Genomic DNA, 15,617 nt, shown 5'->3' with positions numbered 1-15,617 from the left:
GGCAAGAAATGTAATTTTCATTTTGCAATTTAAGCAAACCATTGAGCTAGGGAGATTTTCACTGATGCAGTTATTTCAGGGTTTTTTTGGCATTCATCACCACCCCATCCCCTCCCACCCTCTGACAGCAGAGAGCAAGCCTCGCTCAGCAGCACACGCCAGCTCCATCCTGGCCACCTCCTGCTCCTCCTTCCCTTCCCGTGGCAGGAACATCAAAGCTCCAGCCTGGCCCAGGCCCCTCATTCAGTTTTCCAGGCAGTGCTCAGTAGTTTTGAACCAGCCCTGTGCTGCTGCCTAAAGAGAAAATTTAAAGCCACAACCACCAGTCTAGACTGCCTGAAATCTCTTCCCCAGATCCTGGGCTAGTTAAGCAACCTGCCAGGTTTGGGAGAGTTGGAGAGAGCCCAGCTGCTCTGCCTTACTTGGGGGAGTAGTTGCAGACCAGGTAGACAGCGTTCTGCCAGATTTCTCCCCAGACATTCATCTGCTTGCAGACGTTGACAGCACAGCCAATCTTGTTGGTCGTGGCCCAGACTATCTGCAAGGGCAATAGTTATTGAAAAATAAGGAAATCACCCCAATCCAGGCACAGCTGGGACATGTGGAGAGTTTGGGTACAATGGTGTCCTCTACCTGGGTGTAGTGTGTGCACATAGAGCCTGTGCACTTGTCTGGGCACCACGGGTTGCACTCATGAGGATGAGGGAATGTGTAATCTTTGACTTCATCATACCAAGACTGGACGTGGAAAGCTGGGGATCGATACCTGAAGGAGAAAAAAGGCAGTTTGAGTCATGATGTTCTGGTAGAAATTTGGGGATTAAAAAAAATCTCATTGACAATGTTAATGATGATTAAGATTAGATATTGGGAAGAAATTCCTCCCTGTGAGGGTGGTGAGGCCCTGGCACAGGTTGCCCAGAGAAGCTGCCTCATCCCTGGAAGCGTTCAAGCCCGTGTTGGATGGGGCTTGGAGCAACCTGGTCTCATGGAAGGTGTCCCTGACCATGACAGCATAGCTGGAACTGGGTGATCTTTTAGGTCCCTTCCAACCCAAACTGTTTTGTGTTTCTATGATTTTTCCCTTACATTCACAGCCTGACCTGACTCTGTATTATTTATAGGTTTGACACAATCCTCAAGTGCCACTGCCCTGAAATGCCCTTCTCACTTTTCCACACAACTACAAAATAACTTCTAGTTTGGCGGAAAGTTGTATTTTGAAAGTAAACAGAAGTGAGGGTTTGCCAAACATCTTAAACCAAAAGCCATCGTGTACCTATTTTACCACCAGGCAATTTGCTAAATCTGGAAGTACCCCCGGAGCTAATACTGTAAGACCTTTGAAAGTGAGTGGGCTTTTCCACACTCACATCCCACCATGAGCTGGTAAAGAGTAGCTGGAGCACTGCACCACTATCCAACCTTTTATTGCAGGAATTTCCCCCTGCACCGAGCCCCCCATGTACTTTGTGTAACCTGTGCCCCAGGTACCACAGCCTGGGGCAGTGCTGATGCTGCTTGTGCTGTCTGGGGAGCACAAATGGTGTCAAAATTACCTGTAGAAATATGTATTTTACACGCTACATACGCAGAGCAAACGGAGTGATCTGCAAACTGCACCAAAGCCACTGCTTTTTATTGCTTTCAACAGCTCACATGGAGCAAGCTGCCAGAATTCCAAATGATATCATTACCAACTGGAGCTCACTCTTTCAGCCAACTTTTCATTAAAAATCATTCATTAGAAGTATTTTGAAAACATCCATCTCATGATGTCATGAGGCGAATACTTTCCGAGTCCTACTTTACAGGAGAGGAAATTGAGGCAATCAAGTTATGGCCCGTTCCTGAAAAAGCTGAGATAAATCTGATTTCTCTTTCTTCTCAGTGGCTGCAAAGGGAGCAAGATTGGATCTACCTCCATCAGGAACCCATGGCCATCTTGAACACTTGTAGGAGAGCCAAGAACAGCACGATCTTTTGACTTTGTTTCCAATGGATTAACCACTCTACTTTCCAACCATTAGTTAATTCTGCCAACAAAAACGAGCCCAACTTTTCTATCAGGCTAATTTCACACCAGCAAATTTCCATTGCTTTCCACCAAGTTCTACCTGATTTACAACAGTCATAACTGCATTTCCACCCAGGAAATGATTTCCACCCAGGAAATGGGTGGAAATCCCTCAGGGCTCCTGAACAAGTACAAGATGTTTGCTGTGCAAAGCAGGTTTAACCTATAAAAGGCTTAACAACAGGGGCTTAACAATAAAGAAATTTCACCTTAAGATGGAGAGGAAAATCCATTTGGAAGCCTTAACATCAGCTTTCCTAACTGGATTAACAACTCTGGTTTAAAAACTTGCCCCAGAAAGCTGAAAAAAAAATCTGCAAAGTGTTCTCAGGAAAGAGAAATTAGAAGCTGGATAAATATTTGTTAAAAATACAGCAAGAGATCATTAAATTCATAACTAGCAGTTGAATCCAGACATGGCTCCTGAGAAACTTCAGCTTTCCCCTGGTTCTCTACATGATGCTAGAACCCTTCCCTGAAACAGCAGATTTAGGAGCAAGGGTTAAGACTTCTGATCTCCTTAAGGAGTAGGAGTGACCTTAAGCAGGTTACAGCTGTGTTACCCAGAGATACAGATGACCAGAGGAGCCCAAATCAATGCTGGTTCACTGGGAACTGTGGTGGCTGCAGGTGTTACTGGGATAACTGTTCCACCAGAACAATCACAATTAATGATCCTCAGCTTTTCTTCCCTTTTCCCAGTGCTCTGTCAAGCACCAAAGCAAGCTTTTCCAACTGTCTCTAAAGGATGACCCATAAATTGCTCTTTGCAGTGATTCTGTAGCCCCCCAGCTCTTACCTGCCCCAGTGAACCGCCAAGTTCTGCCCGATCGACCTGATGAGGTCACTGGGCCCGTGGTCCCAGATGCACTGCTGAGCCCAGGCCTGGGCTGATCTTTCCAGCTCATCATCCCAGGTCTTCAGGGCATGGGGAGAGAAAGCAACAGGTCATTTTTTCATCTCAGACTTATTAGATCAAGAGATGAAACCAACAGCAGTTACTGGAGAAAGGTTAAATTACAGTTCACGTGTACATGTCCGGCCTGTCCTGGTGGAGCCAGCACAGTTCAGTGGTGTGCCCCAACCTAAAACCACATTTCTCAAGATGTTCCATTGTCATGAAAGTCCAGGGCACTAAAGAGTCTGTGATTTGGCCTGGTTGATGTCATGCTTCTTGGGAGGTGCTTTATACAGGTCAGCAGAAAACACACAAACACACCTGGGAAGAGCTCAGGAAGCCATCCAGCCTATCCACCCTAAAACACCAGATATTCTTGGCAGGGTTTTTTTTTCTAATATGTTTTAAAAAAAAAAAAAAATTAAAAAAAATAAAAGTCAAGGTTGGAGGTCCCAGGACTTGCTCATGACACCTATTTCTGAGACTTGCAAGAGTTCTAATGTGCAGTCAGTGCTTTGATGTTGATTTTCCATCATTGTCCTTACTGTCGGGATATCTCCAGGCTTTCCTATCAAGGACAATTGCAACAGTGGACGTATTCCTGCCCTCTGCTACCACATAGCTGGAGATTTTTGGTCCAAGTTCTTAATCAAGAAGTGTGGGTCTGAGTCTCCCAGTCCCATCTCCCCATCTCTTTCCAGACTAACTGCAGAGTCCACCAATGGATCCAGCCAAATGCATCAGAGCAGGCAAAGACCCAGCTAATCTCACTCTCACTCAAAGGCATGAGGTTGGAAGTGACAAATCCCATTTCTGTTCCCACTGAGGGAAGGACGTTAGTGTGAGATCACTCCTCATGGAATATCACCCAGCTGGAAGCCAAAGCAGCGCTCAAACATGACACAAAGGCAAACAGGAAAGCAGCTCTGCTGGCTCCGCTGCCCAGGAGTGTATTTGTTCTAAAGGCCAGACTTGCTGGGCCCAGCAGCCAGTGCCCTGAATTCATTGTGTAATTACTGACAGCTGCTCTATTCAGAACAGCCCTCAGAGGATAATTCATTGGGATTAAAATATTACCGCACATTCCTACAAATAAAACCAAAGAGACGAGAGGTCTTGTAATGTGTCTCCAGCCCATTCACGTGCCAGCACAAGATTGTCCTTTTGGACATTTACCATCACAACCAGCTGCTCTTTCCAAGTCCTGTCTTCTCCAGAAAAAAGCAACTTCTGATCTCAAACATATCAAAGGACCTGTCAGAGCCTTTTTGGAGGCCTGGAGGGCATTCGGGCTCCCAAACACATTTAAAAACCATCAGGTGTTCGTTCTGAGTGAGTATCTGGACACACTGTCAGGCAGTTATAGCTGGGATGGGGAAGGACTGTGCATCCCTGGATAAGACGAGAGGAAAACACAATGTCTCCTGGAACTTGGTGTGTCCACACTATCTGTGTAAAGAAAACATGAGCTCATCTCACTGAGCTCACAGCCCAGGCCTCCCAGAGCTTATCATTAAACACACTCAGCAACCCAGATTCCAACAACATCCCAGAGCTGCCCTGGGCTCATCAGCCTGGCTTTGGGCTGACCAGTGACCATGCAAATCCACGTCAATCTGCAAAACCCCATGTGGACACAGCTCTGACCCAGGGAATGAAACCATTTTCCGTCCCAGCCCTCCAGCTCCTTGAAGGTGATGGGATTGGACCCACCACACACATTCCCAAACCTCCATCCCAGCAGACTGTTGCAGCTGTGCCCAGACACACAGCTTTTTGTGGTCTCCCACTTTCTGCGCTCGGCAGTGACCAGCCACAACCCGCCTTCCCATCCAACACAAAAGCCACAGACACTCTCCCAAGACGTTCTGCGCTGCAAGTTCCCCAGGCTTTCTAGCACAGCATCATTCCCTGCAGCCTCAGAGGCGGAGATGCTCCAAATCTCCTAATTTAATGCAGAGACGTTGTGAGCAATAGGCCATTAAAAGGAAATTAATGCCAACATTTGCGTCCCGTCTCCCTTTGATGCCTACGGATAAAATAAATGAGCTCAGACAAAAGACACTCAACAGGTAATTGGGAACGAGCTCTGTCTTTGCACAGCTTTGTTCTGGATGAGCAGAGAAGTTCATTTCTGCAGGCTCAGATTACAAAGCCATCCCATTTAAATCAGAGCAGTTATTTGCCTCTTGCCTCTCAGACGCGAGTGCGGTCAGGACGCTGGAATTATTTCAGAGCAATAAGTATGGGGGGGGGGGAAGAGATTTCAGACTTTCCCAGCTATACTTGCAGGAATTCTTTGTGCCAATATTCAGAGCAGTATCTAGGAAGATTGCTGAAGGCAGAGGGGCAATGAGCCTGTGCTCAGTTTCCTTCACAAGCGGAGGCTGAGAATCCTTTGGGTATGTGCAAATCCAAGTGATTTAGCACATGGACTGTCTTTTTCACTCCTGAAAATTCATAATGGCTTTTGAAAGTACAGTATATCTTATATATATAAAATATATGCATGGCATACACGTTAGGCTACAACTTGTAGGTTCAGATTTAGTAAGAACACATCCCACAAAAAGTCTACTTACTCAGCCTCAGGATTTTGTAAACCTAACTCCAGACATCTGAATTCCAGTGATCAGGTTACTCACTCATTATCCTCCCCAGCTTAGACTTTCTGCAATACTGGCAGCTTACTTTTAAAAGTGCCATGAAACTTCAGGGCTGACATGTCCTGGCAGAGCACTGGATGTGCTTTGCTAACCCCCACAGAAATACTATCCCATCCTGACAGGGAAAGTCAGCACCCTACAGTTGGGAGGAAGGATGCATACCTTATACATGAAAACAAACTATTTTCCTTCCAGCAATCTGCACTGAGAACAATTTTGCTTTCTCCAGCTGTCTCTGAGGCCGCCGCAAGAGGAAAGATTTCTGTCTTTCATCACTGCTGAAAGCCATCTGACTAAGCCATATTAAAAGGTCACAATGCCTTAGGATCTATTATGTCCTTTTTTTACTCTGGGTCCATTATGTTCTTTTTACTCTGGGCCTATTAACAAGGGGTTTGTTTTGGTCTTGGCACCCATCCACTGCTGTTACAAAGTCCAAACACGCAGTGGAAGTGTCGATCATAGATTTGTTAGAGGGGTTAAGGTAATTCTGTACTGGCCCAGCTTCATCAGGAAGTTGTGCACTGCTCACTCATTTTCCATTAACACTGAATACCTGTGCCAACTTTCAATTAATTACACAAACCCAGCAGCTAAACTGTATCTTTCTTCATTTTTTCAGTCTACTTCACCTTTATCCCATATGTACATAATTCTTTTCATCTCCAGATAAGTCATAGGCCCCAGTTTGGTATTGGTTTCTTATCAACAGTGTCCAACAACTTAAGTTCATCCTGTAGTAGTTAAATATGTCCGTTTCCTGGAATACTTTTGCCCCCATTGCCATTTTAGATCACTTAAATGCATCAGATATGGAGCTGGGAGAAAGGACTTTCACAAGGCTGTGTTTGGAGATGGATGGGCAAGAACATGCTCTACCTACTTATCCCCAAATTATCGCTGCACGTCGCTGGTGACACTCCACATGGGCACCAAAGGGAAAGAGAAAAGTTTATCTGTGGTACTAAAGACAGACCATCCTCTTAAACGAGTCCAAATGAGAAATGTCCTATGCAGGACAAAGGATTAAAGAGAAATTCCTGTTCAGCTTATACACGGCGTTTCCAAGTCATCCTGGGTAAACACGAACACATGAAAGGCTGATTATGGCCCTTCCAAGCAGCACCATCTTATACTCAGCTCCTTTCTTCACAGCACATAAGGCCCTTTCATTTGCCCTCAATCAGCCATAAAAACCACTAGAAAAGCTCCCTGAGCAAAGGCAAACAGAGAAGTGTAACCGCGCCGCGAGCGCAAACAGCAGCCGGGCAGTGGACAGTCCACAGCACTCTGCCATCCCCAGAGCCAACCCAAACACACTGGGCTTGCTCATGCTCTGTGTTTACCCTCTGGAAGTCAATCAAGTTGCCTCTTCTGGCAGTACTTCCCTGCAGGATAACGTGAGAGCCGCTGAAGAAGAGATACAATCACTGGTTCTTAGAAAGGCACGAGATGCCTGACAAAAGCACTCCAGGAGACCGGCAGGGTGAGTGCTGGTGGGGACCAACCCACAGACAGTTGTCCTTCCTCAATGTCCTCTGCCCTCCCTTCTCTTTTTCTTCTCCTTAGAGTCACAAAAGGCAAGATTTTCCATTTCTAGCCCTCATTTCAGCACAGCTGGCAAACAATTTTATATGACATTCAAGTGTACTTTTCTTTTACCCTTTTAAAAACGGTCTTAACAAATCATTAATCACCGGATCCGTCAGCAGAAGTGCACATTGAAGTCAGACTAGCCTTGGTCAGAACTATATTTGCACACTGGGAAAAGGCACACAAAAAATAATTATTTGCCTACATCATTTTGTGGCCCTGTAATATTTTGATGGCACAGCAAAAATAGCTCAAAGGAGGGTCTCTGGCATCAAGTGAAGAAAAGCTATTCATGGGAATTGTTGATGGCAAAGGCATATTTCATTCTCAAACCTTTAAGTTCTCCCTCTGAAGTGGGAGAGTACATTGACTAAACTTTTATTTTGGTTTCCTGAACTACAAAAAGCCAATAGCACTGACCCATCCACCCATAAACTCTCAAAGTCCTTCCAGCTTTTTCCAGTGATTCAAATTCTTTGCAAGTGGAGCCACATTTCTCAAGCCCTGTTTCTCTGTGGCCCAGAGCAGATTCCCAGCAGCATCCTGGATGTTTGGCTCACGTGGATAAGCTCTGGTGATCAGTGTATGACAAGAGGACAGATGCCACCTCCAGCGTTGGGTGGTAGCTGATGGCAACCCAAAGACCATCAGAAGATCCTCTGAGCAGACTGTGGTGTCCCAAAACACTCCAAGCAGCCTGAAACCTTTCACAGGGAGAACATGGGTTAAACACTAGGGAAAATTTGATGCTTTTATGACATTAAGGTAATGGAAGAACCTGCTGAGGCAGGCTGTGGAATTGCCATCACCGGAGATGCATCCAGGGCTGGGCCAGACCTCATTTATGAATAATGGAACCAGTCCTGAAACTATGCAGTGGATGGACTCGATGACCCATTAGCAGCCCTTTCCAACCAAAACAGTCCAATGATCTAAAGCATCGTTCACTCTGGAATGAAATTGCTTCAGGAAACCTCTTGAGAAAAACTTACTTCAGAGGAAATTTGCTGTACCTCCCGCACCTCAAGGAAAATTAAAATACAGTTAGGAAATACAAAAAGTAGCAACAAAGTGAGGTATCAGGCACTAGACTCACCATGTATTCCATATTAGAAGCCACTGGGTAAACTTGACCTCTCAGTTTATTGTGGAGCATCAGGATCTCCTGTCTGTCTGAGAATAAAATGGCTCTCTTGGATCTGGAGTGAGCTTCCCCATCCTGATATTTACTCAGGATGCTCTCCAGGTGACTCGAGTTGGGCAAGATAAAGCATTCAGCTGTCATTGTCAGGAGCAGTACACATCCAAGAGGAATGATCCAAGGCAGGGCAGGATTCATGCTTCTTCCTTTGCAGCCAGTAGAAGCAAAGATGAAGGTGACAGTAGGTTTTCTTGTTGGGACTCCTATGGCTCAACACAGATCTGGAATTTGGGGAAAAACAGGCAGTGAAGGCAGTGCCAGAGAATCTCTCAGTGCATATATCACCCAACAATGAGGCCTCACAGATCATATTTGTGCTTGGAAATAAGTGATACCTACAATTCCCATTCACCCCAATGACAGGAAGACCCGAACAACACCCTGAGTGATGGGGACTCAGTTTATTACACCACTGATGTGCTGGGACTCCCCAGACATGGCAGAAGGTGCCTCCTGCACCCCAGCATCTTTGGTGGAGGTGCCACCCCACAATGCCCAGCAGCTCTGAGTAATCCCAGCTCCATCCCTTCACAGGCAGGAAGGGGAGACATTTGGAGTTATTCCCACAAAGAGCAGCTGCTAAAGTAGAGAACAGATATGAATAAAAGGGAAAGTAAAATTCCCAGGAGGCCGGATCGCAGAGGTCAGGCATCAGCACGAGCTATTCGGGATGGAGCCCAGCAGGGCGGCTGCCAGGCTGTGTGAGAGCGACTCTTTATGGGAAATGTCACCGGAACACCAAACAACGCCAATCCCTGCCGGCAGTGACGCCCCGGGGGGGATGGGGGGTGTCTCTGACGCGGCGCTTCACGTAAGGCGGGATCAGGGCCAGGGATGTGAGTTATGGAAGATCAGGAGAGCAGCCGGAGCACCCGCCCTCCCGCGGCCACATCAGGTGTTCCCGTGCACTTGGAAGCATTGTCAGCACAACGGGCTCAGAGGGATGGTTTTGATTTGGTCATTGCCGGGTGGGAACAGCTTTGTTTAACCCCTCTCCCTTGCTCCACGGTGCTTCCACTCCACTTGCTATTCCCAAACTCCCCCCTGCTCCAATTTAGCCATCTAACAATCCTTGCATGTCTTGGCAGGTTTTATCTAGATCAGGAGCTGTTCAGGGAAGGCAGTCTGTGCTGCTGCAGGGCTCTGCAGCACCCACTGCTCCTTACTGGGATGTGAGAGCCACTGGAGCAGGATCAATCTGGGCAAGAAGCATCCGTACAGACAGTGCAAGCACAGGATCTCCCTCTTTAGGACAAAACTTTGGAGGAAAGCTTCCCCATCCCTGCCTACAACATGAGGTGAGGATCTGGTTTTGACAGCAGTGTTGAAAGCCATGCTGAAAGCATTCCTACACAGCAGCAGGAAACAAACCCCAGATTAGCAGGAATTATTCGAGAAGTTTCATCCCAGTGACACGGGATTTGGACACACTGAGACCAGCTGAGCTGGAAACCATTCAAGGAAGGGAAAAGCCATCCAGCTCCCAGCTGGAAAAGCTACGCTCAAGCACAAAGCCCCAGATCCCCAAACCCAGCACGACAGCAACTGTGGAGGACAGTGGCAAGCATGAGGTGCTTTGCACAGACAGGGACCCTCAAAAAAACTTTGACACTATTGAGAAACCCTGAAAACTTGTTGGTTGACTACACAAAAGACAAAGTCCCTGTTTGAGGCTTCTTTCTCGTACTGAATATTGAGGCAGATGAAAACCAGCTGCCCTCAGCCTCTCTCCAGGCAGCACATTAAGCCTTTGCCGGGGTAGGACAATGCAGGATGTAATTTGTTCAGTTTAGGTAACGGCTTCTCATCATTTCCTGCTCTGCAGAGCAAGTCCAACACACACGCCTTGTCCCCAGCTCCAGGCACACCTGAAGACAGGACGTTCAGTGGCACTGGGACAAATATTCCTTTAACCTCATCCTCTTCTCAGCCCTGTTTGTGGCATTCGCTTCCCCCCAAGCAGGAGCCTGACTTTCTAACCCGGCTACAGAGGGGCAGGGGCAGCAAAACGAGCTGTAGCTTTTGTAGGCTGTCTGACCCAAATTCAGGGAACAATTCCTACTTTGAGGCACTTCCCCAGGAGTTTAAAAATAGTTGCAGTGCCACGGCCGTTTACAATGTGGCCATTTAGCAGCGGCAGCTCTCCCTGCAGCCTGGCCTGGAGGCAGAGGAACAGCCGGCGCTCAGAGGCTGCCGTTGCACCCCTCGCTTGGCCGGGTGCCCTTTGCTAAATAGGAGCCCGAATCCACCACCCATTTAAGGCAAACACTGAACTTTCAGAAAGGGCAGATTGAAAAAAAATCAGCTGTAACATCTGAGAGCCAGAGGAGCTGCCCCACTCACGGCTCCGCAGCGAAGCCAGCGCGTCTGGTTTCGCGACCCAGCCAAAAACCTCGCAACAGATGGTGCATTATTCCTCGGGATGTGCTTCCCTGGATCCCATTTGACAGCAAGGGGATACCAGCACCTCTCTAAAATTAGGTCACTTTGGTTTTATCTTCTATTTCACTTCGAGTGTGCGGATCCCTTCCTCCTTTTTGGCTCGAGGTGGGGAGCGCTGAGCATCCGAAGGGAGGATAAAGGAATCGGAGAGGGACAGAGTGGAAAGAGTTCCCTGGCCAAACTAATTGAAAGCAGCAGGAAGATGCTCACATTTCAGAGAGCTCTCATCGATTTCAGATGTCCATCCATCTGCCTCTCGATACCCTGGTGCCCAGGTGCAAAGAAACACTGGGACACGTGTTGCAGCTCAGCCAGACCAAGTGCCCTGCAGAGCTGGGGCGATGCCTCCGGGCTCCAGCAGGAGCTCCTCATATGGGAAGGTTGGAATCATGTTGCCTTTGAGTTGGAATTTGATATTATTCACAGAAAATTATCAGCTGACAGTCAGCTGAGGAAGCCTCTGCTGTTGATTTAAAGGGTTCAAGAGGAGCATTAGCACAACCTCCCTTTAAACACATCAGGCCCTTGATGCTGGTGCCAGGTAAACATCTGGGAGCGATCAGAAATGACTGAGTCAGCAGAAACCGACTCCTTAGTGTGCTGAAAAGCCTGTCCGAAGTGGGGACAGAGAGGAGGCCTTCTTCTGGGGTCTGAGGGAGTTAAAGAGCAGCACTGGACTTTGGAGAACATTATTTTTAGAAAGCTATTTCCCCAGCTAATGGATGGTGTCTGCTTTGCACGGAAAGCAGGAGAGCTGGTTGCATCTGAAGCCTGGCATGTGAGGCTGCTGAAGCCACATGCAGGCTGACTCCTGTACTTCAGGATGTCCTCATGTCACCTTATTCCTTATGGATATTGAGCTTTGACTGCCTCCCTGGTGAAGTACATGAGTGGGTGCCTACTCCTGAGTTATGGGTGACATTTGCAGCTAAAGCATCCCAAGACCTGTGGAGTTACACATGGCACAAGCTGACAAGGCAGGAAAATGCAGAAGTCAGCTTGGGATATCAGGAAAGCATCTAAAAGAGCAAAGCAGAGGGAAGCTAGCATTCTAAATCAGCTTCTAAACTGAGTTAGTCTGGGATCAGCTTCTAACCTGAGTTAGCCTGGGATCTAGGATGAGTTAGCCTGGGATCAGCTTTTAACCTGGGTTAGCCTGGGATCAGCTTCTAACCTGGGTTAGCCTGGGATCAGCTTCTAACCTGTGCAAAGAAATCCAGTGATAAAGCCACAACATACTTAAAGCACTAAACTCCAGCCCATCTCTTTACCTGGGATGCACACATTTCAAGCCTTAAAGAACTGTGTTGGCTTCCAAAGAAGAGCAGGATGACAAGTTCCTTGACACAGGACAACTTGATACGTTGCACTGAACACACCATAAATTCAGCACCTTCAAGCCCGTGGGTCAAAACATCTGAATCTTCCATTACAATCCACTCCCACAGAACCCAAGTGGGTGAGTTTCTATGTAAAACCACATAGAAAACCCCCTGGTAACAGACACCACATGTGATGACACTGAAATTCCTTTAATACAGGACTTTAAAGCAAAGCTGCACAAACTCTGGAGAACACTGGTGTGCCCACAGGCATCAGCTCTTAGACACTGCTACAACATCCCTTGCATATTTTCTATTTGCACAGAAATCCACTCCTGTACTTGCAAACTCCTCCCATTCATTCAAGATTAATGTTTATTAATCTTACATTAACCTCTGCAGATCATACAGTAAGGGAAGTTCAGACAGTATTGTGTTATTTTATACCATCCAGGCAACTTTTTGGAGAAGTTACTAAAATTGTGCCTTCTTAAAAAAGTAATTTCTTGCACACACCCCCCACCCCAAACCACATTTCAGAAGCAGGGACCAAACTTTACACTTACCTCTCCGAGTACTCCCAAGTCTCCAGGTAATTGCAGCTTCTCCAAGCCTGCTTGTGGAGAATAAATTATGTATCTGAAATATTTAAGCTAGGAGAAGGGGAGAAGGATGGAACAAGCCTCGTGAGGTGCGAGATGTGCAAGGTCTCAGCTCAGCAACTCGTACCAAGTGCAGTCTCACAGAGCTCCCCAGTGGTATTTATGCTCTCCAGGCAAAGAGGACAAGCATGGATCATCCAGGGTTTGGCAACGGGTGCGGAGTAACAACGAAAAGAAGGGGGGGGGGGGAAGGAGGAGGGGGGGGAAGCCACAGAAAGGAGGCAGGAGCGAGGAACAGAGATTGGAATCGCGGCAGTTTGAAGTCAGTCATTGGGGCTGAGCAGAGCAGGACCATCCTCCCAAAGGCGGGAGCACCGGGAGGGGAGAGCAGGAGGAGGAGGAGGAGGAGGGCAGCCCATGGTGGTATAAAAGGGCTCGCTGTGCTTTCCCCCGCAGTCGGTGCTCGGGCAGAGCTCGCAGCGCTGCGGATTCCAGGAGCTCCGGTGAGGAGAGAGGGGGAATCCAAGAAAGGGTTTTTTTCCTGCGAGGGACTAAAGCCAGCTGGCTCCTCTCGGCTGCCTGCTCAGCCATTCCTGCTCCTCACAGGGAAATCCCACAGCGAGGGATTTGGGATTTCCCAGCTCCAGCCCTCCAGCACATCTCATGGCATCCCCCTCTTTTCCCAGAGCTGGGTGTCTGTTGGGAAACAGGAGATTAATCCCCCTCTGCAGTTTGTTCCCAAAGCTCTCCCAGCGCTGACATTCCCCACGGCTCAGTCGGGAGCTCCAGGGAATAAGGAAAGCAAAAAGCGAGTGCAACCCCCAGACAGGACTCACCCCTCCTGCTGTGCTGCTGGTGCCCCAACAGCCCCAGCTGTGACATCCAGCTCCGTGCCCATTGCCGTGGTTTTACTCACAGTGAAGGGAAACGATTGAGCAAAAGACAAGCTGAAAGTTCCTTCCCTTTTCTTTAAGTAAACAAACGGGAAAAAACAAACCGCTCCGGTGAGTAACAGCACGGGTGTGTTACGGCACCTCCGCTGCGGCAGCTCCAGCCCACAGAGGGATGAGCAGATCCAGGCATCACCGTGCATGGGAGTCCCGTGGGATCCCCATCCAGCAGCACTCCAGGGACAGCACATCACCCGGGGTGTCCCTCTGTGGAAGCAGCACCAGTGACAACCCAACGTGGAGGCAGGGGAACATCAATCTCCTGGATTTGGCACATCCAAGCAAAGCTGCCGTGTCTTTTCCAAATCCACTGCCTAGTCCTCTCTCCAAAGTTCTTAGGGAAAAGAAAAGTCCTTCCATTCTTCTAAGCAGTCAATATTTATTTCTTCAGGCAAAACACCAACCGCTTTTATTTACTGTTTACTAGAAGGGAGTTTACAAGATATTCCCGGGGGTTTGTTTCGACCCAGCAGCGCTCAGAAAGCAGAAGGACATTTATCAAACTCGTTCAAGAGCAGCAAATATTGGCAATTGAGAGAGCACAACTGCTCTGAGCAGAGAACAGAACCCTCTGGAGTGCACTCCAAGGCATAACTGTTGATTTGATTTTGTCTCTTACACCATTTTCCTGAGAATTTTTCAGGAACTTGCAGATTCCCATCACTCGGGGTGTATCTTCTGCTCTGTTTTCAAGTGAGACAGGGAGCCAGTCCTCACCAGTCAGCCCCAGTCCTGCAGCCTGGTACAGCCACAACACCCCTTCTGGCTGCTCTTCTCCACTGGCCACGCTCTCCCAGCTGTATTTACAAAGAGTTTCTATTTACTTCAAAACAAACTGTGTATGTGAACTGACAACACATGGTCCAGCAGTTGGACCTGGCACTTCTACCCTGCCAGGAGCAATTCAGTGCAATCTGGGCAGTTTGCTCCCAAAAAAGCTCAGACTTTGCCACTAACACTGGGAAAGACCACCCAGAACTGGGCTGCCAGAAGGTTCTGAACTGCTTTACTGTAAAATCACTGTATCCTCCTTTTTTTTTTTTCCTTGCTCCTCTGACTCACTCTGGATCAGTGACTTTGCTGTATTTCCTGAAGGCTTATTTAATCAGCTGAAAGGTGCTGCAGTTCCCCCAATTCCTAATTTCTCTGAATAACGAGGCCCAACCCGGTGAACCATCGTGCCCCCACACAGGCTGCCACCCCAAAACCACACAGCTCCCCAGCCCTGACTCACAGCCCTCAGAAGGTGCTGTTCACCCCAATTACCATAAAGCTGAATTAACTCATTCTCAATCTCACATGCTGACGTACAAATAATTTCCAGACCTCAGAGAAATTCGGTATTTTGTAATCTCCACAAATGTTCTTATGGGAAATGATTCCCTGCAGGATGGTTTGGGCCGTCTGACTGCCCCATCAACCCAGCTACAATCAAATCTACAAAGATTTGATTTTTTTAATTTATTTTTTTAACATATACCAGGCTGGTTTCACTGTACAAGGTATGGTTGTGTTTAGGGATGAGCACAACCTGGAATGAGGCATTTTATCCACCTCATTTTGTCTGAAGTCAGCACTTTTGGGCCATATGTTCAACTAAAGCCAAAACAATCAGAAGTTACTTTTAATCATTCCACATTATTACTGCCTTGATTACAATGTCTCCATTTCATATGTGGTAAAAGCCACATAAAGCAGGCTGCATATATAAGTATATATTAGGAGAGAGGCTTTTAATGGAATAACCAATGAATGGGAAGAGACACAGATTTCCCTGTGCCCTCCTAATTGATCATGCAGACAGCATGTCTTGATCTTCAACTTGAATTAATTCCCCTTTATTTCCTATTCCAACAAGCAATAACA

At 47.4% G+C, this 15,617-nt stretch overlaps 1 protein-coding gene across 2 annotated transcripts in view; it reads right to left on the bottom strand.

Annotated features, from left to right (window-relative positions):
* Positions 1-13,693, bottom strand: part of CRISPLD2 (cysteine rich secretory protein LCCL domain containing 2) — a 31,332-nt gene extending 17,639 nt beyond the window's left edge. Inside the window, exons 1-6 of one of the 2 annotated variants that reach the window (XM_027725157.2) lie at positions 13,638-13,693; positions 12,766-12,812; positions 8,331-8,656; positions 2,877-2,995; positions 634-766; positions 423-538 (exon numbers count right to left, since the gene is read on the bottom strand). In XM_027725157.2, coding sequence (XP_027580958.1) covers positions 423-538; positions 634-766; positions 2,877-2,995; positions 8,331-8,573 — 611 coding nt within the window. In that variant the 5' untranslated portion in view covers positions 8,574-8,656; positions 12,766-12,812; positions 13,638-13,693. Of the gene's footprint in view, positions 1-422; positions 539-633; positions 767-2,876; positions 2,996-8,330; positions 8,657-12,765; positions 13,049-13,637 lie in introns of those variants that run through there. The other variant, XM_027725155.2, reaches the window with a different exon arrangement.
* Positions 13,694-15,617: the final 1,924 nt, after the last annotated feature.

The sequence above is a fragment of the Pipra filicauda genome, unplaced genomic scaffold (genome assembly GCF_003945595.2).
Source record: "Pipra filicauda isolate LSUMZ 115617 unplaced genomic scaffold, ASM394559v2 scaffold159_size1710840_pilon, whole genome shotgun sequence".
Lineage (NCBI taxonomy): Eukaryota > Metazoa > Chordata > Aves > Passeriformes > Pipridae > Pipra > Pipra filicauda.
Note: the sequence above shows the minus strand (reverse complement) of the source record. Positions and strands in the feature narration are given on the sequence as shown.